At 42.8% G+C, this 21,241-nt stretch overlaps 1 protein-coding gene across 1 annotated transcript in view; it reads left to right on the forward strand.

Moving 5' to 3' along the window:
• The window catches only part of nek7 (NIMA-related kinase 7), a 57,600-nt gene that overhangs the window by 11,752 nt on the left and 24,607 nt on the right, over positions 1-21,241 (forward strand). Inside the window, exons 2-5 of the mRNA XM_010734450.3 lie at positions 9,007-9,094; positions 15,192-15,332; positions 16,045-16,107; positions 20,088-20,198. Of these exons, the coding sequence (XP_010732752.1) occupies positions 9,035-9,094; positions 15,192-15,332; positions 16,045-16,107; positions 20,088-20,198 (375 nt within the window). The 5' untranslated portion in view covers positions 9,007-9,034. The remainder of the gene's footprint in view (positions 1-9,006; positions 9,095-15,191; positions 15,333-16,044; positions 16,108-20,087; positions 20,199-21,241) is intronic.

A 21,241-nucleotide genomic window follows, 5' to 3' on the forward strand; every position in this document is an offset into this window, starting at 1 on the left:
AATTTCTTTTCCTTTTTTTTTATTTTTTATTTTTTACTATAAGCCCTCTAGTCTTGCAGACAAAAAACAGAGCCCCGGCCCTGTGGTACAGAATGTCACATCCGATATCCTGGTGCCAGAGGTGATGAAGCTAATTCGGTGGTCAGTAAGTGACATGGCTAACAAACAAGGCCTTTATTGGTCCTGGAGCACTGGAAGCTCTGCTATGCTGTGCAATGCTCTGTTTTTGCATTGTGAAAGACCATCAGTTGTTGCCGCAGGGCCCTAACGCAACCGTAAGCCTCGGGATCATCGTCATGCTGTGGTGTGCAAATCTGGGTGTGGATATTTGGTTCAAAGGTTCAAATGAACTGAGAGGTGTGCTCCTTTAAAAAATACCCAACATAGCTGCTTTAACTAAATAACTAACCCAATAACTAAATAGTCACACACATAAGTATTTATTTGCTCTACTTTTATCTAGTTGTTGTCTGGTAGCTTACGGTGTGAAGGTACTTCAATGTAGAAGAGTTGAAATATACCGTGCTTTACAGTGATGTGGTGACTCAACCAGAACAGTTTGAACTACTGAGGCATTTTCCACATTAAAGTTCCTCGTGTGAACTGCCCTTACTGTGACCACACAAAGTAAAAAAGGCAAGTCAGTCATCTATTTGTTGATTACTAGTTGATTATATTGCTTAATACATATATTTGATGGCTCAGGCACGAGACTCAGTTACTTTTTTGGGGTTTTACGCCATAGTAAATGCAGGATTTTCTTTCTTTTGGACTGATTGTTGGACAAAATGAGACATTTGATTATCTCACATTGGATTTGAGGATGTAAAGGATATTTTCCTCGTTTTCTGATAACGGACCAAATAATTCATTGATTAATCAAGAAAATAACCGACAGATCCATTTGTAATGAAAAGAGACCGCCCTAAATAAGATACATTTTAGTTCTCTCAGTGCTGACGTTAAACTATATGTTAACAGTCTCAAAGATTTCCTCTATAAAAGTGCACTTAACAGCCGTAATTCTACTCTGAAACCATTGCAGCCTGGATTTAGATCTACAACCATGATTAAAGTCCCTCAAACGTCCTAAAAGCTTTGCTCCGCATCACTAGCAGCTAGATCAGCCAGTCTAAATTAAGTGCTCTTGATTTTCGTTCACATATTATGCATTCAGTTTCTATTTTAACTGAGGTGTGATGGTGATATGGCATTTTGAAGGGCTGTGAATGTAGCGAGGGTGTGCAAGCATAGCCCAAACCCCCCAGGGTCCCCTCTCCTGAACGCCTGGGGGGGTTCTCTCCTTCACACAGTCTGCTCCTTCTCACACTAAGCTGGTTTCTGAGGGATCACACAGCTGTCTTAAATGCAGCTCTGTTTTTGCATACTTTGCCCACACGATTTTGTCTTTCCTTACACAGTCAGCAATTTGTCAATATACTTTGTTTATTCTCTGTGATTGACAGTATGAATTGGTTTCACCTAGGAAAGGGGGGGGTTGGATGGTATTGAGTTAAAAAGAGAGAGGGGTAATGTGGCTGACGGTCTTTTTTTTTACTAGTACTATGGCTGTCTGTCACTCTTCTTTTATCATTGAAATTGGAGTTTATCTTTTACAAGCTTGAGTGGAATGTTTTTGTTTTTCAAGTGATTATTAGCATCCACCTTGGCTGCCGTCTCCGGTTGATGAAATGAGCACATCAAACGGTGTGTTGCACTAACGAAGCGGCGCGAGCTTGGCTGGCTGGCTGGCTCCTGCCTTTTGCTGTAAGGCACCTGCTGAAGTGACAGGCTGGCAACAAAAGGCCCCTCGCCACAAGAGAGTCGTCAGTGCTGCTGTGGAGTGGGCAGGACAATAGAGCAGTGAGGTGGCCCGGGCTTTTAGCCACGTGCCAGCTCGTGTCGACAACACACAGGAGCAACAGAGCACAGAGGAGCACGAGAGGGGAGGAGGTGGGGAGGACGAGGACGAGAGCGAAAGGAAGAGGAGAAAAGGGGAGGAGAGGGGCTGACACCTGCATGTGCTTCAGTTCTTTTCTCAATGCTGGACATCTTTAGTATACATAGAGGCTGAAAATGCTAAAGGAAAACAGAGATAGGAGGGGATACAAATGTGCAGGTGTGCACGTGCAGGCAGACACACACACACGCACAGATGAAGACAGAGCAGAGTCCAATGTTGTTAATGGGAATACTGGCTCGTGGAAGGTCAAATGATAACGCAGATGTGTTTTCTAGAGGCTGCAGTAGGTGAAATGTACACACCGGAGCAGAGCACTGCGCTAGTTATTTTTGGATTGTTGGTGGAATAAATCAATTTAGGCCTCACATGAAGCCCGGGTTATTTGTGCTGTGCTATTTACTTCTGCAGTAAAATAATCATTAGCCTATAAAAATTTGAAAGTGAAAAATGTAAAGGAGGCCTATAAATAGTTAGAAAGCAGCATTATGGATCACTGGCCTTGTAGAGTCCCTATGGACCTCAGCGGTTTTCTTTGTCTTAATTCCCTTTTTTATCATTTCGCTGTGCTCCCTCCACGAGGGAGAGGGTGAAGGTCTGGGCTGTTCAAACATACACACATTTATATATACTTTTATATCAAATATAACTCGTAAACACATCTATGCACACAAACCTTAACATTGAAATGTTAAGGTTGAACCAGTTTTAGCTAATTAAAGGTACACATGTCTGCCAGTCTTTGCTTATTTTCTGTGTTTACAGTTTAGGTTACACCAGTAGCAATGTTGTTGGCTGATGTTTTTTTAGACTCAAACACTGGATACTGCAAAAATACATTTTTGATTTGTACATTCCACCGTCCGCACACACAGACACAGGACATGCACAAACCAATGAATCCAGCCGTGTTCTGCCTGTTGAAAAATGAATCCTGTTTGATATCAGTGTTGTTGTTTGGGTCCTTTGTCCGACTGTTTGAGATTCTGTAATACCCTCATGCCGAGTTGCTCCCTGATTAACTTTCTGCTTTTGTAGCCGGATTTGGGGACCGGAAAAGTCGAAATGATTTGACTCTGTAGTGCTTGGCTGGCTTTGCAAAGCCTGTATTCAAAAGGTCTCTGCCTTCATCTGCACATGTTGTGCTTTTTTTCTTTTAGATTGAGGGACAATAAAGTTTCCTCTCTTCATTTTCTATTCCATCACGTCTTGGACCGTCTTTCTCAAAGACCTCAAAGACTGGCTCACATGCTGAGGTGTAGTTGCTCCTCTCCCACTCTCTGTGGCTCGTGGTCCAACGAACACGAGCGCTCGCATATTTGGGCTAATGATTTTGAATAGTGATTAAAATGAATTGGAGAGTGAGCTGCTTCTGTAGTATCCGGACCCCTCCATCATTAGTGGTTCTCTTCCTCTCTCTTCTTCTTTATTTTTTTTCTCTCTTTCTGTATCATCAGTGTTAGTCAAGCAGGGCTTTCAGACGAGGCCTGGGGTGGGCTTTCATGCGCACAGACTCAAAGATTTCTCCACTTCTTGTAATCATGGACACCACTCTTCTAGCACTTTCACTGTCGTCTTCTGGCTCCTCAAAGGTGCCTTTGATTCCCTCACATCCTACACCCAGGCCGGATAGTGTCACATTATATTTTTCCTCTCTCCTTTTTAACACCCCCCCAACCTCCTTTTTTGCCCTTCTCTTTTCTCTTCTGCTCAATCCCAAGCTCATCAGTCTGTGTTCATATTTATTGTCCTAGGACTGAGAGCTGATTTAGCACTCTTTCTCTTTGGGACCGCTTAATTCTGGGACTCTTCCCCTTCGCTTCCCCCCCAGTTCCGGTTTGCCTTGATCCACCTTTTTTATAATCGGCTCCCTCTCTGTTTTTCCTCAACTCCTGCTTTAAATGAATAATGCAGAAGGGAGGAAATGGGGATTAAAGAGGAGCTAAAGCCAGTGCCAACTTCTGTGGTGCACCGTCTCTCACAGGACCATGAACACATCACTGCTAACAAGCTTTTTTTTTCCCCCTCTCCTGGCATTTTTCTCAGTTCTGCATCTGTCCCACTCTGTCCTACTCTATCCCCGCTGTGCCCTTCTCACTTTTGCCTTCTCCTGCTCCATTTCGCCCCAGTTGACTGAAGATATCATATGCATACATATCACACAAATGGACGGCTTGTTGTCGGCGTCGTGAAAAGCCAACTTGTACACATTATTTTAGAGCAACTTTTAACGGTTGAGCAGAAAGCTCTGCATTTCTGTAAAGGGGGAAAAAGATGAAGACAAACAGTTCTGTGGCGTAGTAGGTCAAACTGTGAGTTTAACTAAAAAATGTGGCGTGGTGCCGTTGGGAGAATCTGCCTTTTTTGTGCATATCTGCTGTGGAATCAAGGAGAACATTGAATTAATCAGAAGATGAATGGTCCCTTTTTAAAAAAAAAAAAAAAAAATGTTTTGACCAGTAGTGTGGTTGGCACACTTGGTTGTACAGAAGCACTTAGGTGGCACCATTGTAGCCTGACTGTAACAAGCGGAGACAGTCGGCCGTTTGTCAGGCAGAAATGCTCCAAAAGAGATTTGATTCTAAGAGATTTAACTTTACATCGGGGGTTACATATAATATCTTCTGTGGTTTTGTAGAGAGCGCTCCAAAGTTAATTACCGTTGGATTTTTGATTGAAGCCAGCATTTCATGTCCATCAGGGGAACTAGAGCCTAAAGTGACTCTCTTACCAAAGTCTGAGCAGAAGGCAAAGAGTTTTGCAGAGTACAGCGGGTGAAGCATGACCGTTGAGCAAAAATCAAATCACAGATCTGAGATGAGTATGATCTGAAGAGGGCAAGATCGAGACACGTCTCAAGTGAGCAAAATGAACAAATAAGGTGTGTGCTGGAAGTGTGAGAACAAAGAGGTCTATTCACAGAAAACTGCTGAATAGTCTTGTTAATATGCTTTTCTTTCTTCCTCTTTTTCTGCCTCACTCTGTTTCTCCCTTCCCTCCTCTATCATATAATTACCTATGTGTGATTGGGCCTGCTGTGAGGATGTCAGGCTGGAGTCTCACATTAGATGGAACACAGTCAGAAAACAGTGTTTGTTTACACTGAGTGGTTGGTGGTCTGGTTGGGAAAGTTTTTTTGTTTTTTTTCTCTCCCACTTTTCTCGACAGAAAAACAACCATCACTTTGTCAGAGAGATAAATGGTGTTCTTGCTCGCTCACTCACCAATATACAGTAGATCTCGCCAATTTTTATCTGCAAAGGAATTATGTATTCACACCTGACAGCCTAACTGTAATAGAATTAATGAGAGGCTGTGGATAATTTGGACTTTTTTTTAGTTTTAAGGTACAATACAATAGTTTGACAGTCGACGATTGTCACTTCACAGCTGTGAGATGACACCAAAGGCACTAAAACATGAGTCTTATTATGATTTTAGGTGCACATTTTGAACATATTGTTGGTCCACATATTTACCATGTATTGATTCTCTACCACACTCTAAACACAGGTCTATCCTGTTGTATATTTGCAGCTGTCTCAGACCATAGCTCTGAACTAATCTCTGACATGCATCTATGAATAGTTAGGGGATTTAGCTTTTAGCTGCTGCTAAAGTCATAGCCAGCCTGCCACCATTTTTTGTCCCCATAACAGAAAGGCAGACAGCTAACTTAAGTTTCCACTGCTGTTTGTTCCTACCAAATGTTTTGGAAGTCAAAGATTCCTTCCGGTGATGATAGCGGGGCCTCGGGTGGATCACAGACATTGAGAGAAACGGCGCAGGGTTTAGGAAGAGAGAGATTTGGTAGATCTGAGCTTCACATGATGAAACTTTGTGTTTTTGACTCATCCAGTCACGAGGACAAGGCTTTGCTTGGTTGCACATTACCACTTAAACTGTGTGGGAATGGGAGCCCCGAGAGTGTGACCTTGCTCGGTTTGATTGAGTTAGCTTCGTTAATTGCGCCGTTGCCTGGTGTGTGTTAATCTAACATGGCAGTCTTAATTGATCTCGTTAACGTGGGATGTGGGCGGCGAAAGAACGTCAGGGAGCTCAGATGCCCCCTGGTTATTTTGACAAGTATACAGTCGCAAAACACAAGAGGGTTAGGGAGAGGAGTAAGGGTGCCAGCCCCAATCTAACTAAACACAAGACTGAAGTGCAAAGCATCACTACGAGAGGCAGGGAGGCCGCCTGGGTGGATGACTTGTTAAGTCCCCCGTGACACTGAAATCAAAATGCCACGACAACCAGCTCGTCAGCCATCCAGTCAGCTTCTGTCTAATAGGTCCTATTTTCACCTGTTATTAAAATCTGCATTCATATCCAGGGTGTTTCCAGATTCCTGAACAGGGCTTGAAGCCAAATTTAAACACAGGCACAAATATTAAAGCCGCAACTACATATTTATTTTACTAATTTTTGAATGTCACTTTTCTTCATTTCAGTGACTATTATGATACATATTTGACCACCATCACTGTCAATATATCAAAATTTTTTTAACAATTTGCATAATCATAACAATTTGATAACAATCCTCCACAATAAGCCTGGTTATGATTTATAATTATCCTGTCACCATGCATGTGGGTCAGTGTATTGTAATCCAGCTGTCTGTTTGTGGTAGTCAGTCTTGTGAACATACTTAATTCAAGAACAGCACGTAATACAAGTTTCAAGTTGAGGTCACGGGCCCCCGATAGAATAAGTGATGAAATCAAACTTTGCATAGATCTGCATGCTAATGAGAAAAAAATCTGATTTTTATGTCATTATTTTCCTCAATGCATTAAAGAGCCAACCACTCATGTAACGGGAAGATGAATAATCTTAGATCCATTTTTGACATGTAATACCTTTTGTTAACTTCATAAAATAAACTCATTAATGAGATTATGTTTTAAATGTTATGGTGATTGTGTGGATAAAACAGACTACTAAAGTGCTGAGTATGGGGCCATTGTTTATATGTGTAGTAGTCAAGTAGTTATTTATATTATTAAATTATTGCTTTTTCAAAAAAGGCAGCTTGTTTCTGGACAATGTGGATGCAGTGAAGATTTCTTGTTGGTGGTGTATGGTGTCATTTGTACATTTACACAAGCCATGGCAATAGTTAGCTTTCAACAGTTCATTTTCTTTAGTCGGTTTATTAAGTTAAAAATAAGAATCAAAAGCTTCAGGATTGGACATTTAACAATGTTTTTCTAGTTTGCTCTTTTGCCTCCAGTGGTGCGTGCTTTTAAATCCTTATTATTTGCAAACCTTTTTTTTTTTTTTCATTAGAATTGATTGTTTGAAACAAGCTTTTAATGTAAATTTCAGAAAATAATATTCCCAATGTAGTCAATGCAATCCCAGGAGAAACAGTGTTGTGCAAACACTTATTTTCATGATCTTCAAAGCTCACATGAAGGCCAGCGAACCCCCGGAAACCTAAACTAATCTAAAATAAACAACCACAGCATTTGCAAAATACACGCCTCACCCGCACACATACTCTTCTCATATACACATATTTAAGCCCCCCAACACACACACACACAAACATCCACTTATAGTGCCATGCATTTATATGTATGTATTTGGCAGATGTCTAATTAGTATGATTAGCCTTTAGTGAATGGGACTGACGACATCAGCAGACAGACAGCTCCTCTGTGCCATTCTCCTCTCCATTGTACCAGGGGAGTTTTAATTGGCCGGGGAGGTTTGAGGCGACACAGATAGAGAGACGGTTAGTAATGCACAAATGACAGACTGACAGATCTGCAGACAGACGGCCTTCACTCCAGCGGAAAAACATGCAAATGTCCCACTGTGAAGTGTGTTGTGTCTCTTTCCTTTTGTGTGTAACTTTCCTGTGTTTGTCCACATGTACAGTATACATGTAAATAAGGCAAAATCCCAAATCCCTACACTGGAATCTATATTGGTAGACCAATGGTAGTAATCTTACCCATCCTTTTTTTCCCCTTACTCTCTGAATATGCAAAATCTGACTTTAAAAAAAAATAAAAAAGGTTTCTGTTGATGGTTTCCACTTGTTAATAGTTTCCAGCATTAGGTACATCCATTTTCTCCCCAAGTACTTAGTGTGTTTGCACATGCATGTGTATGTAATCATGTGCACTTGTATGTTGAATACATGTCCCTCGTCTCACATGCTTTTACTTCTGGATGATACACGGTTGATGTTATGCATGCATTGTATCTTGTGTAAATTGGAGATTCATTTTTAGGCTTTATAACCGTGTGTGTGTGTGTGTGTGTGTGTGTGTTACAGTGCGCACTGCAACTAATCCTAGAGCATCTGTCAAAAATCTTTCCACATACATGAGTTGAGTGGAATCATAAGCTATTTGCATGTGTGAATAACATTTTTGCATCATGCTTTTTTTTTTTTCCCCCCAAAGATTTGTGTAAATTATTCATTCAGGTAACATTTCATATCATGGCACTGTCTGTTTTAAGTGTGGTAAGCAACTGGTGGTGGAGTATCTTATGCAATTAACTTGCTTCCAGGCTGCAAGCCAGAACATGCATTTATACGGAACAGCAGCAAACACCCAAATGCACCATACTCACCTCCATGTGACCTATATTTTCTCAAAAAATTAAGTGGAACTGCCTGATTGCCGGTATAACCAGTTATTCCCATGAAATGTTCCTTGGAGAAATGCCAAGGAATACACACATTGGCATTATCTCTGCTTTGTTCAGATACATATTTCTGCCTTCTGTAGCTCTCTCCATGCTGCAACTTGAGAAGGACCCAGACAAAGAGTATCAAATCCACAGGCATGACGTGGGATCCAGTTCTGCTGAAACACGACACTCTGGCAGCAACCAGCACTCAATAGTTTGGTACTGAACAACAGAGAGAACAGTTGTCCAGTTGATTTGAGGTTATTATGTTTTGTTGTGAAACGGCATTGTAGAATTTAGCGTTTTAAAGGAGTTAATGGGAAGTATTTTGTTGGTCAACGTTGGTTCGGCTAACCAGAAGTTCTTTTTTGTGTTTGTTTGATTCTCAGAGGTGCAAAGGATCAAGCTCCTAACACCATGGATATGGACACGCAGCCACAAGGACAGCAAGCAGCCGTGCCAGTCTTTCAACCCCAGGTAGAGTTTACACACAGGCACACACTTGAACACATACTAAGATTTTCTTCCATATGTTTCACCCCTGTTGCTAAGGGTTTCATGTCACATTTTACTCTATCATGGTGAGCGATTTTGTTAAATTTAATAAGGATTGTAGCATTGCAAATTGTTTCCCTCTGGATTAATTGACATGGGAGAAGTATTTAATAATTTATGATGATATGAGCCATTCATTCATTCATTACCAGCATATTAACCGACCTCCTTCACATTTTGAACTGTAAATATTCAGCATTACCCCCTTTTCCCTGCGTCAATCAACTTTTGCTTTCAGTCTGAGCATCCTTCAGACCACTGTAGCCTGTGTGTGAGATAGACAGCAGTGGATGAATGTTGAGTTGTTTCTATTGATCAGAGCTCTGGAGGCTGGCAGAGCCTGGCCTCCCTGCGTGCCTCTCTTGGTTCGATACAACTCAGGTTTGCTCTGTGCAGATCTGGTCATTGTTGGAGTTTAATACCGCCCTCCAACATCAGGCCCATTGATTTCTTTCCAGAAGGATGTTTTTGCCTCCATAACTATTGAATAGACTTTAAACAAAGAGGATCATCCATATGCCCCAGAGTAATTTTTTTTTTTTTTTTTTTTAGAAATAAACAACACTAAAAATAGGCCTGTTGTTGTTTTTCTTGTGTATGCAAGGGCACTGCAACATTAACACTGGAATTACCTAGGGGGTTAATTTATCCTAAGATGTGTAATTGCAAAATTAAGGATAAATTGGGCTGCACACAGAAGAAAGTCAGATAAAGCTCTAATGATTAATTTCACTTAGGCAACACCCCCCCGCACCCCCCACGCATCTACACACAGACGCTGGATCTTCCACTGATCTCCCAACAGTTGATTATGTGTTATTGTGCAGGCTTAATGATTTCTCTCTCTGTTTTTCAATCTATTTCTAGCAGTTTACATCACTGTTAATTCCGGGCCAGCCTTTTGTGCTCAGGTTATTGGTAGCACAGTGAACTTTCTGTGTTGCGTCATGTTTTTTTCACTCTCACAAAGCACGTCTGAACTGATTTCACATTAAGTGGGAGATGGAGAGCGAGTCAGTTAAGAGTATGTAGATGCCTGTCTAACCAGCATCCAGATGGGTGTCTTTCAACAAGTCCTGTATCTCTTTCACACTTTCCCAAGGTTCAATTTGCACGGCAGCACGGGAGGGGGGGACCCACCAGCCTCCTCCTGAAGAAATCTGAATTGTATATCTGATGAAGAATATTCTGTATCGCTTGCAATATCATTCCTCTTGGTCCCGGAGGTATGATGCATATGCATTAGGTAAACGAGATGAGCTGGTAAGATGTGCATTTTTAATGGCGCATTTGCTCTTTGAGTGAGTGGGAGGGTTGGTGAGGAGGCCCCCTCAGATCAGATTTTGATAGTCACTGCAGAGTTTGACAGACACGGATCTGTCTGTAAGCGCTGAGACAAGGCGGTGCGGTTGTGGAGCAGATTGAGAGGAGAAGAACGAGAAGCACCTTTGGGGTGAATCCTGCCGGTTTGACTGCCTGGCTGGTTCACTGGCTGACTGGCTGAGGATGAATATTGCATGGTGCCGTGCTCAAGGGGGCAGGTGACTGGTGAGGGTGGAAGTCAGGCTCCCTTGTCTGCCAGTTGCTCTCTCCTCTCTCCTCTCCTTGCATCCCTCCCTGCCTCTCTCTTGGAGACTACAATTCACAGTAATCAGACTAATTTCGTCAATTCCTGTCCATGACACAAGAGTTTTGTGGTAATTTTCGAGGAGATCACCATTTAAACTAAAATGCTGGAACAGTACGGAAACAATACAAGATACACACTCTCTTCTTTTTCATGTTTCGGCTGGCAAAAAAGAGGCTAGCAGTGTGGAAGACAGCGCAGTTATTCAGCGGAGGCATAGCTCAAGATTGATTTCTGTACATTTTTTTAGTTTTTGTCTGACATCTCATCTGTTAATGAGTTCGTCCTAGGATACTGCTCCGAATGATGGTCACTACAAACTCATCTGACATCTGGCCTAGGTGTTAAAGGAACCATGAAGCGCATTGTTGCATCTAGCCTGCGACCCTTAGAACTTGTGATTTTGCATCTTTTCTTTCCTCTTTTCCTCTCATTTTTCTACTGTTGGCTAATCTAATTTTCCGCATTCACACCAAAATTCGTGGCCCCCAGACTTGAGATTTAACTTGGGGACACTTTTTCTTTTTTAAAAAAAAGCTCAGGTTTCAGGTGTCTAAAATGCTGGTTCAGTGTGCCAAAATAGAGGGATGCAATTTTGAATTTAGCCGGCTTAGTGTGGACGTATCCCTCTCTCTCTGTTTCTGCATCCCTCCCTGTCTCTCTCTATGGGAGACAGCACCTCTCTGCCGCCGCTGGCCTTTCTGTGGCAGCCGTTGGCACTGCTGGGCTGTCACATCACACCCTCTCCCCTCTGCTGCTTGTCTTCTCCCCCCCCTCTCTCTCACTCTCTCTCCCTCTCCCTGTCTTCCACATTCCTTCTTCCACCCTCCATGTGTCTTGTCAGTTGTGTTTGGCAATGGTGTCATTATTGGGCAGCCCGAATCACACTTTCTCCGATGAGCTGTCTGTCTGCTCTCCCTCTGTCTCTCGCTCTCCTCTTCTCTCTCTCTCTCTCTCTCTCTTTCTTTCTCTCTCGCTCTTTCAATCCCCCTGCTAGTGAGTTGCCCATGGCGGTTGTATGTCACCTTTATACCCAAGACACGCTGTCCCTCACAGACGTTACCCATAATACCTTGCACGGCTGCCACTTAATCTCCATCCCCTGCAGCTTGTCCCCATCACCAAGCAGAATGACGTGAGTGAAAAGATGTAAGCGCGCCACATGGTACAGCACAGAAATGTAAGTCAAGAAAAAGATGAAGAAAGTGTGTATTATGAAGTTCAGAATGTAGTCAACTGGAGGAACGCTGTACAATTGTTTCTTTGTGTCTGCCTTTACGTATTATTATAGGCTCGGAGTAAGTGATCATTTGACATGGGACCCTGTATTGTCATTTATATTGGCCAATGTTAGAGGTTTTTATTGTTTTTGTATTTTATTTGTTTGTTTTTTTATTTATTATGCCCCCCCCAAAGATCCATTGTATACACACACAAGACTTGTTCTTCTGAGAGGTCCACTGCATGCAGCCCACCATCTTTGGGCTCTACCATCACATTTAACATACACATGACCAATCAAGTTTAGATCCTCACAGGCAGTAGTCTGTATAACCCCCCTCCTCCTATTTTTGTTCAGACACTGACCCCTGCGTCATTCAGGGTCATTCCTCTGTGACTTCCCCCTATGTATGTGTGTGTGTGTGTGTTTGTTGGGGCCTTGTGTTTCAGCTGGGAGCTCCTGATTGTGTGACACCCGTGTGCGGCAGATGAGACGGCCTGTCACTCAGCTTTGGCCTGGCTGCCCTTTGAAGGCCAGGCCAGGGGGCGAAGAGGTGCCGCAAATGGCCTGTGAAGTTTACATACACTGCCCACTGCTAAACAGATTAGCTCTAATGAAGTGTCTAATGCCGGGGCCGCTGGCTGACATAATCCTGCCTGGCAGCCCGGCCCCTTGGCTGCCAAAAAAGCCGCCCTCCCTCCAGCCCTCTCTTCCGCCCTCGCACGGCCTCTGCTGCCACCCAGGGCGACTCCACATGGGGAGGTGCCCACTGTTAATCATGCCGGACAGTGTGCGATCTGACATGCAAATGTAGGTCATTGCATATGTAAATGTGTGATTACGGGGCTGGCATGCCAGGACACATTAGCAAGACTGTGCTCTCAGCAGGCGGTTGTCACAGCGCTTTAGAGGCTCATGCTAACATTTGTCAAGCTACCACGCAGCGAATGAAAGCAATGCCCTCTTGTCCTCTCTCGCTCTCTCTCTCCTCTCCTCCCTCTGCCTCTCTCTCTGCCTCTCTCTCTCTCTCACATATACACCTCGAACTGTCCATCCTGCGTCCTTGCGCAAATGCTTCTGTCACAATTATGACGAGTCATTGCACAACACGGCCACACTTTCAATGTGACACACCTTGTTCATGCAAGTTTGCCGAACAATGCGTTGCTATTGTTAAACGTTCAGCAGTACCTATTAGCAGAGAGCTGTAGTAGTTTTGTAGAGCTGCCATATTGTCAAACAATGGGTTGTGGAGCGGTGTGTCATGCCCTCTGTCAGAGTGATTCTCAGACAGCTCGGGATGATGGTGGTGTCATGCTGAAAAATGCACACACCTCAATGGTGTCAAGTGTTAATTGGACAGGGCACATAATTGGCTCACGCCTCTTCTTCTTTGGCTGTCAACTTTAAACTTTAAAAAAACGATGAACCCACGCCAGGATGAACAATTAGTGCTTTTCTTCACTGTGTGTGTGCGTGTGTGTGTCTTTGTTAATAAAACTGTAGGTTAATTTTTGCCAGTCTATGAGTTTGATCAGTTTACAGACGCACTTTCTTCTTGAATAAATTATGACTTCATAGTTATTAAACTAATGCTGAAGCAATTCAAATTCAGCAGCTCAAATAGAAGCATTCACTGCTTTTCTTTGTTTTATATCAGAGCAAATGAAGTAAGTAGCTTTGTGTTTACCACTGTTGACTGGACCAAACAATCCATTTGAGAGATGCTACCATGGCCTTTTGAAATTGTGATCTGAACATTTAGTTGGTTAATTTAAAAGATAGTCATCAGATTGATCAATATTGAGAAAAAGTTGCAGTTGCAGTTGTTTTGGGTGGCTTTAATTGATCATTCTCACTGAATTAAAGTCTTCCTTTGTAGTGACTTGGCAGTTGAGGGAATCCTGTATAGTCTGCTCATGCTGACTGCTTCATTTGTGTTTTGTAGTTTGACAGAGATACCGTGAGTGTGATGTCACTTACTTCTTGTGTGTGTTAGTGCTTAGGAGACTCATTTTTGACCTTCTCCCCCTGCTCGTCTTCTTCTCCTCTGTCCTAAGCCGCTTGCCCCTAAGCTGCTCCCACCGCCACATTGGCAGAAGCGCTGGTGACATGTGGCATTCTGATATCTGTCACCTTCTGTTTGCTCCTGCCGACGCCTTGTACAAGTTTACCAAAGGCTGGAAAGGTCAAGTAGCCTGCTCTGTGCTTTTTTTTCACACATCATATCCGAAGGGCTCATTCTGGTTTATTTCTGAGTCTTTTTTTTTTTTTTTTTAATTGTGGAAGGTAAGCGTCTCAGCCTGCACAGCTAATCGTGTGGAGAGGAGAGGCGAGTCTGTGGCTGTACTGTGGCCTGGTGCCAGGCTGTCAGTGATTTAACTTGGCAGACTGAAGACTCTGGATTCTTGTGAACTTAAAAACCAAGTCTGATAGAATGATAAAATGCCTGCATTTATGTAATAGTGTATTTTATCCATCCCTGTAGGGAAATAGTTTTTTCACCTCCCCTTCAGGGAGGTCAGAGTACTGTTTTAGCCACAGCACCCATGAAGCCAAAGGTGATTCATTTGCCCGCCTCATAGATGTAAGGTGTAATTACAAAGTTTGATTTATAACATAGGAACATTATAAATCCACCAAAAAATATAAAAAGCATTATTCTATCCTGCTGCCTGTAAAATCAGGTAACATGCTTACTTGCTACTTGTGAGTTCACACTTTTGATTTGATTAGAAAAAAAAACAGTCCCACACCTCCGGGTGCTCTCTGGGTAGCTATGTAAATAACAAGAAAATAAGTACTTTGCTCCATCTACAGGCTTTAGTGAGGTGATGTGGTGCAGCAGTTAATCGTGTGCACATTCGCCAAGACCTCTCACAGCATGACACACCAGTCTAATGCCAGTCAAATCATCAGCAGCCTAGAGCAGCCTCTTAGCAAAGCAAACTACAGAAACTGGGGCCTCACCACAGTTTCACCCGCATCCATCAGCCCTCATCATTTCCTTTTACTAATGTGGAGATAGTTGCCTTTCAATGGTAACTGTGTGGTTCCTGCAAAATGTCTGTAAATCATTTGTTTGAGAGTATATGCTGGGTGAACAAGCGCGTGTGTGCTCAAATGTTAACAGAGTTGTTGTTGTTGTTTTTTTTTTCTTCTTCTTTTAGAAACCATTACAACCAGATATGGGCCATAATTCGCTGGCAAACTTCCAGATTGAGAAGAAAATTGGACGTGGCCAGTTCAGTGAGGTGTACCGGGCAAGGTACCTGTTAGACAACACGTCAGTGGCCCTGAAGAAAGTCCAGGTAAGACAGTTTGGATAGCCAGTATACTCAGCAACAAGAATAGTTCAACATTTCACTTTTTCATCTCTCTTTATCGTCTTATGTCTGTCACAAGGCCAACACAAAGAGACAGCCAAATATACTCACATTTACAGGCAATTAAACACTGTGAATGGACCTCAAATCATGGTAAATCAGAAATAAATATCATGTCGGTGTACCGAAAAATGAAAGAAAGTTCTGAGATAAGATGCAAGAATTCAGATAAGACATTGTTAAATCTGTCTTTTAAGTAAAACAATTGCCAAATTCTCGTGGCACGTTCAGGCACTTAAACATGCAACATGACTGTGTAGGGTTAGCTACCTTCACAGTATGACTCAGTTCTCTTGCTGAATGTGCACACACACACATATACATGCACATTCACTGACATACACACACTAGTAGGAGGATGATGCTCTGGTTTAGCATGCACACTCATACACACCTCACACACACCTTACACAAGAATATGTGTGTGTTACTCAGATGTGAAACACCTGTAGTCACTCCAACGACACCCTCCAGATAACAGCAACCATGTTTTCTGTTTAGTATTTTCCCCATTTTCTCTCCATCTCTCCATCTTACCATTTTTTTTTGAAAATGTCATAACACTCCTCTCTGTCCTCTCTCTCACTCTCTTTCTCCCCCTCTCTCCCCCCTCTCTCCCCTTTTGATCTCTTGATAGATATTCGACTTGATGGATGCCAAAGCTCGGCAAGATTGCATCAAAGAGATAGATCTCCTTAAGGTAAAGAACCAGAGAAGAGGGAGACGGCGTCATGCGTTGTGCTCTGTTCTCTTAAGGTGCTTCAGCTGAGACCTTCCACCACAGGAAAACAATTGATCTGCACCAGACGGCTTGGATTTGTGTGTTGGTGTGTGGGCACATGTGTGTGTACGTGTGTACGTGTGTGTGTGTGTGTGCGCGTGTGTGTGTGTGTGTACACGCTTTCTTGTATAGTACTGAATGCAGAGGGGGTGTTTGTGTACGCCAGTGAGAATATGAATGAGTATGTGTGTGACTGTACAGTACATGTATTACTGTCTCCTCGTGTGTGTCTGTGTGTGTGTGTGTGTGTTCGCAGGGGTTCACCAGCGTTATACCCCTCCAGGCTTTTTTTTAATGCCAAAACTATTGTTTTTTGTTTTTTTTAAATATCTTTTTGTAATGGATAGAGCAGGCAACAGTGCATCAGCATGGAAATTTAGCAGCCTCCCCCATGTGTCTCTTGATGTGTTACCTCCTCCCTTTACTCATTCTTGCTTTATCCTCTCCACCCCACAATGAAGTGGTTTCATTTATCAAACTGCCATAAACACGTGTCAGCTGGATCGCTCTCAAATACTAATGAACAAACTAATGACAGCTTCAATATCTCCCCCTGTCTGCAAGATCCTAGATCAGTGTCAGTAGTGTGTGTTTGTGGTTTGATTGTGTGTGTGTGTGTTTGTGGTTTGATTGTGTGTGTGTGTGTGCGCCTTCATGCATTCCTGGCAGTGTTTTCCTCCATATATGAAACCTCTCTGCGCATGTGTGTGCACTGCAGGCAGTTTGTACACAGACACACACACACTCACACATACACATTAGGGAAAGAAAACAGAACCAATTAGTTTGTTTCAAACACATCAGTGAATCTCCCGGGGCTCTTTGGGCCAATCAAAGACAACGATACTCAGATGCAGACGAGACTCTGTAGAGAGCTGTAATCTGAGTAGCAGATCATTGACTTAATGGCACAAGACAGCGGGGTTCTTCTGGATCTGTATCTCTGACCTCCTAATGGGGGTCAGGGCAGGGTTAAATGTCACATTCTGCCAGGTGACTACACTTCCAGCCCCCAAATTTCCTTTATTTCTCTCTAATTAAATGCATCCTCATACCTTCCTTCATACCTTTTTCTTCTGTGTCCTTTCGCTACTGCTTGTTCCTTCTTGATCTCTTTTTTTTAACATTATTCTACCTTGTTCTTATTGTGTCCTTCCACCCATCCCACCTCTTTTCCCTACCCTTGCTCATCTCCCTGCCTCAGAGCTTTATGTTGCCTTCTTTTCATCCTGTAAGCTGATTGCTAGTGAACATGGAAGTTATGCCCCGGCCCTGCGCTGCCCAGCCAGCCTGATAATAATGGGCTGAGTGTGAGAGAGACAGTCCTTCTGCCTTATCCCCCACTAGACAGGCCAACAGGAGACACAGCCAAATCAGAATAATGAGAGGCACACTGGCATGGACCAACTGGAATGACACACATACTGGCGCATGATCACACACACACACACACACACACACACACACACACACACACACACACACACACACACACACGTTCAGTCATAGCCTTTCAACAGTCTGCTTGTTTGTTTGTCTGTCTGTGTTTGTGTCTGCTCATTCATCTGTATTTTCCTGTTCTGGCATGATGATTTCAACTTGAGAATCTCACTTCTCACTTGGCCCTTTTGTCTAAATCCTCACTGATAGGAATGTTGGTTGCAGAAATAGCCTGTTCCCTGCCAATCTGCCAGTTTCACCATTCTTGAAATCCCACAGCTGTGTACTCCTCTCACTTGTGGTTACTAACAAGCCTGGGTTGTTTTCTGAAGATTAATGATCAACCCTAATCAGCAGTGAAAAGCTGTAATAATGTCTCTGTGTTGGCTTCTCTGTGTTTGTCCGTTATGCATTTCTGTACAAATGTATGTGTGTGTGTGTGTGTGTGTGTGTGTGTGCGCGCGCGTGTCTGCATGTCTGCGTTCTGCATCTGATTATATTATACCAGTAGTTTACTGACAAGACAGACCTGGCAGCGGCCAGCTTCATTTAACCTGATACACACACTATAAATTCACTTTAATCTTTAGGTCTCTTTATGAGCAACATATCCTTTTTTACAAGTTCAGTACATATTTAGTTTCTCTTCTGGTGGACAAACAACACACAATTGCACACATACTACATTTTTTTTTATTGAGTGAATTGGAACATCAGTATGTCATGCTGGTGATGGATGAGCTGCTTTTACTTAATCTTTGTCAGCCAAAGTCCAAATCTGTCTTTTTACAGCAATTGTTGATCATATTCTTACCAGCTGTGTTTCCCCGAGCATGTAATTCCCTTTCTAAACACACTATAACCTAATTTATTATCGCGGTTCATTTTCTACCATCAGATTGCATTAGTCAGTATCGTCTTCTCCTTCTTCTTTGAAACACATTATCAACTCATCAAATCTATCACGTAGGGTCTTGCATGATTAAGTAATTACACACATGGGTATGTAATTACATAATCATGCAAGACTCTCTGTGATATTTCCCAATGAATGAGTGTTGTGTTGCGGTAGGCTCACATCCATCATTTATATAAACATCTGCATGTGAACATATCTCTTTACTTCTCTGTATCCTCCGCCTGAGGTTCAATTTGTGGTAGAGGACTGGGTTGGGGCGGGTGTAGTAGTGGTGGTGGTGGGGGGGGGGGGGACTTGTCATCACTCCCTGGCTGTGCTACAGTGTGGAGCTGTGCCGAACTGCCACTCTGAGCCAAAAATACATCTGGCAAGAGAGGACAAGGGAGGGAGAAGGAAAGATGGAGACATGAGGAAGGGAAAGAGAGAACGAATGAGAAAAGGGATTGTGGAAAGATGCAGAGATGGAGTGGAGAGTGTAGTGTTGCGTAGTGTACTGTACTGTGCTCTCCTTTCCCCTCTTCTCGGCATCATCCGGAGCATGAACATTTCTTTAATCACAGCAGAGAAAGCAGAGCGGAGCCGAGTGGAGGACGCGTGTCACACTGCTCCGTCTGCTCGCATCGCCCACCACCACCACTCCCCCCCCACCTCCCCTCCTCGACATTGCCACGCCACACAGCTCCATGTCTCCAGCTCTCCACGTATCACCATCTCTCCCTTCTCCCTCGCCCCTTTCTCTAGCTCTGCTCACCTTATCTCTCTCGGGCTCTTTTTTTTTTTTTTTTTTTTTTTCTCCACCTTTGTTCTCCTTTCCTACCTCTTCACCCCGCCCTGTCTCCATCATTCCTCTTGCTTGTCTGTGTCACTGTGTCATTTGTTTCTTTCCCTTCATTGCGCCTCCCTTCCTCCCTCCCCCTTTTCCCTTCTTGCTCTGGATGGATAGAGACTTTTTGTTTACTACAGGGAATGCTGTTCCTGCCTTATTGACCAACCAACAGTAAGCAATCTCAGCCAGAGATGAGCCTGGGATGCTTGTTTTTCTGACTGCCAGCCATGTCAGCCTGTCAGGCGTATGTGTGTGTGTGTGTGTGTGTGTGTGTGTGTGTGTGTGTGTACGTGTGTGTGTGCATGCGTGTGTGTGTCTCACACATGGGTTGTTGTCATCACAGACAGAGAGGTTGTTGTGACATGTCACCCAGCTTTGTCACACTGGAGGACAAAACCGTCTCATTAGGTCCACACTTACTAAATATGGATTCCAAATATGGATTCAACTGTTTTGTTTTAATTGGTGGTAAAGTACAGAGGATCGCACAGCTCATGACATGAACCTCTGTTATTTATCAGATGATAGGGTTGTTTTGATATAAATTGTATAACAAGTTTGTAAGAAGATGCCACTGTCTGTAGGTTCTTCAAGGACTTTTCACTTTTGGATTAGGTAGTGTGACCATGGAAGCAAGTGTCACCAACATGTCTTCTGTTCGCTTTTTCTTTCTGTCACACATTTCTGTCCTTTTTTTTTTTCTCTCGCCCACAGCAATTGAACCACCCCAATGTGATAAAGTACCATGCGTCTTTTATTGAGGACAATGAGCTGAACATAGTCCTGGAGCTAGCAGATGCAGGGGACCTCTCACGTATGATCAAGGTACGGAAGTCTCCACAACAACAAACCCACAAGCGAACACTGTTGCCCAGACTGCTAGAAGCTCAGTTTTTTTTTTCATACAGTCATGAAATACTTCAAGTAACACTCAACCACAGAAGCCTGAAAGGACACAGACTCAAAAATAAAAATATACAGTGTCTTGGTTTGTCACATGAATCCATTTTTTTATTTTTTTTATTACAAAGGGAAAATCTGGTGTATATATCTGATATAACACATACTCATACATTTGGCATCAAAGGGACACTAGCATGGAAGCATCAAACTACTGACGTGGCCTGGTGGCAGGAGGTCTGTGGTTTGTGGTTGTTACAGAGTTTTGACTACCTGGACATTGAGTCAATCTGAATCATCCATTCCATTCTGAAACCAAAAACCAACTAATAAAAGGCCTCCTGCAACCTCCTTTTAATCCCAGTTCCCTGTGTTGACATTTGCCTAGACTGTCTAAGGGAAGTTGTTAAAAATGAAGCAATGATTAATGGTTATAAAGTCTCAGCATGCGATGTTTGTAGGGGGTATTTGAGCAAATTCCGAGCATAACTTATCTGGCTTTAATCTTTTTCTTCATATCTTACATATTGAATCTTGAAGTGAAGCACGTGCAACAAAAGCTATCATTTGTGGTAATATTTTAATGAAGGATTCGGGGGAAACTTGAGGTTTTAATTGTTTTGGGTTTTTTTTGTATAGTGATATATTTTCCATGTGTCATTCAAAAACTCTGCTTAGCTTTTCATCTTGTCCAGATTTCCAGAAAAGAGATTCAATAATTTTAGTGGTTCAAACCAAGAAAATGAACACTGGCTCAAAATAGAAGCAAATGTATGCTAGAATAAAAGTACATAATGTGTGAGCTTTGAGGCACATGCATTTATCACATAGACCATGTCTTAAACCTTAAACAAGGTTTTCTGCGGGGTGGTGATGTTGAAATTTGAACAAAAGAAGGAATAAGGTTGTTCAAAAGTGGTAGCGATTACATCCCAGGCTCCCCTGTTATTCGTCTTTGAGTTAGACCA

Source organism: Larimichthys crocea, chromosome XVII (genome assembly GCF_000972845.2).
Source record: "Larimichthys crocea isolate SSNF chromosome XVII, L_crocea_2.0, whole genome shotgun sequence".
In the NCBI taxonomy this organism is placed as follows: Eukaryota; Metazoa; Chordata; class Actinopteri; family Sciaenidae; genus Larimichthys; species Larimichthys crocea.